Source organism: Aquarana catesbeiana, linkage group LG04 (genome assembly GCF_042186555.1).
Source record: "Aquarana catesbeiana isolate 2022-GZ linkage group LG04, ASM4218655v1, whole genome shotgun sequence".
NCBI lineage: Eukaryota > Metazoa > Chordata > Amphibia > Anura > Ranidae > Aquarana > Aquarana catesbeiana.
The window spans coordinates 7,450,958-7,453,206 of record NC_133327.1 but is presented as its reverse complement, the minus strand read 5'-3'; the positions used below and the strand labels follow the sequence as shown (position 1 = coordinate 7,453,206).

General features: G+C 45.8%; 1 protein-coding gene across 1 annotated transcript; it reads right to left on the bottom strand.

Annotated features, from left to right (window-relative positions):
- Positions 1 to 266: 266 nt before the first annotated feature.
- Positions 267 to 1,892, bottom strand: LOC141141109 (zinc finger BED domain-containing protein 4-like). Its single transcript, XM_073628818.1, has one exon. It carries the CDS (start codon positions 1,890 to 1,892, stop codon positions 267 to 269), a length of 1,626 nt encoding a protein of 541 aa, XP_073484919.1.
- Between the last annotated feature and the right edge of the window lie 357 nt (positions 1,893 to 2,249).

Genomic DNA, 2,249 nt, shown 5'->3' with positions numbered 1-2,249 from the left:
TATGGGAAATAATTATAAACAAACGTACACCTACAAAGGTTGAACTAGATGGACTATTGTCTTTATTCAGCCTACTATGTAACTATTTAAAACTAAATTTTTTTTTTTTTTTTTTTGTGTAACAACACTGCATTGTTTAGACAGTAGATGTGTTATAACGCTTTATGTTAATCGTTCAAAAACATGTAAGGAAACATAATAGGAAAAATATAACATAACACATGGAACAAAAATAACAAAAACTTTTTTTGGACTTTCATTCAGTATCATAACTGAGAACTGGGTATTCCAGCTTGGGCAAATTGACTTTTAGGAACGCAAGTTTTTCCATTAGCTGGGGGGGCCAGTTGTGAACGCTGGGGGCACAATATGTTCCCAGTCACAGAAAAAACCCTTTCACTTTGAACAGTGGTAGGTGGGCATGACAGGAGTTCCTGGGCTACTTGGGAGAGAGCTGGCCAAATATCTCTTTTGTCATCCCAGAATTCTAAAGGATTTGCGGTGGGGGGCAAAATGGGCTCTGCAAGGTATGTATTTACCATGTCCTGCACACTTTTTTTTGGGGTGGGAAGTCTGCTGGGTCCCACTAAGCTGTCTATTGCCTGAACCAAAACAGAGGTTGCTATGGTGGACTGAGGAGTGGTTGCACTATTGCTACGGGTGCTGGACAGAGACACAGATTCATGTTCCTCCAGCTCTGCTTCTTCATCCTCTTCCCCGCATCGAAGCCTTGAGATTTTGTGATGTTTCTCTCTGACCCTGTCTACCAGTTTATCTCGCCAGAAGGTCAGGGAATTGGATCTCAGGGCCATCCTGCCCTTTATCCGTGGGTCACAAAGAGTGGCCAACATTACTTCGGGGCATGAGTCTGTAAGCTCTTTCAGCCGCCTACTTAGTTCAACCTTACACCTCCTGAGCAGGGCCATTACTTCTGGTACATGTCCCCCAGGCAACACCTCCTTATATGACAGAAAAGCATCTATGTTATTAACCAGATATGACATGAGTGGTACTACTTCAGATATGCTGGCACTTTCTTGGCTCAGTTGTTCCGTGACAGCCTTAAAAGGCTTGAGTACTGCCACAAGCTGAGCAATCATTGCCCAATCCTCCCTAGCAAGTGGTCTGCTAATACCAATGTAATGTTCATTTGACATGGCATGAAGGGCCTTCTGCTGTTCTAGTATGCGTTCCAACATATCCAAAGTTGAATTCCATCTCGTGACAACATCAATTTTGAGGCGGTGCTCATTCAGCCCTGCTTTTTTTTGCTCCCTTCTGAGGATATGGCTATCTTTTACACTACGATGAAAGTGTGCCGCAATCTTGCGACACGAGTCAAGTAGTGTGACCAGCTTTCCAGTTGTGTTTTCCTCAGAAAGCACATCTTTCACAATGAGATTAAGCAAGTGGGCTGAGCAGCGTACACCCACATATTTACCATCCCGCACAGCTTTAAGCATATTTGCACCTCCATCTGTAACGACAAAGCCCATCTCTGCCTGAGTACCTTCCTGCTCTCCCAACCACTGTGCCACCATCCTCTTCAGTGATTGCAGAATGTTGTGGGCAGTGTGTTGCTCATCCATGACCTCAGCATGGAGAAGGAAGGAACGGTGCCCTTGCTTGGCTAAGGTGGCTGAGCCTCTTGCCCCAGAACATACTATGTCTTGCGGCACCTTAGGTTGCCACCAATGTGGTGTCAGAGACAAAAAGGCATGCTGGCCACTTGGAGCACTCCATAAATCTCTAGTGAAGTGCACTGACTGCCCAGCAGCCTTTGCCAGCTCCTCCTTCAACACTCCAACACAGGAGCTGTAAAGGGATGGCACTATAGTGCGGCTAAAAGTTGTACGAGAAGGTACTTTGTACCCGGGGGCCAGAGCTTCCATGAGTTGTTTAAAGGGCTCCCCTTCAACTAAATTAAAAGGAGCCCCTCCAACTGCTATGAGCTGCGCTATTAACCGTGTTACTTTATGGGACTGCTGGCGGGACATGACTTTGCATGAAAGGCACCAACTTGTTCAAGGGTCGCCTGTGTGTATGTGGAATGGCGGGTATGTGACATTTGACTTGATGATGCTGTGACAGAAGTCATATGATAAATCTGTGCCTTTGCCTGGGTTTTACTAATAGCAATAGTCAAAGCTGAACTTCCCCTAGTGGTGCATGGAGGAGAAGCCACACCATGTTCCTCCCTTAGTAGCACAGGTTTGTGGTGAGTGCACATATGCTGGTTCATGCCTGCA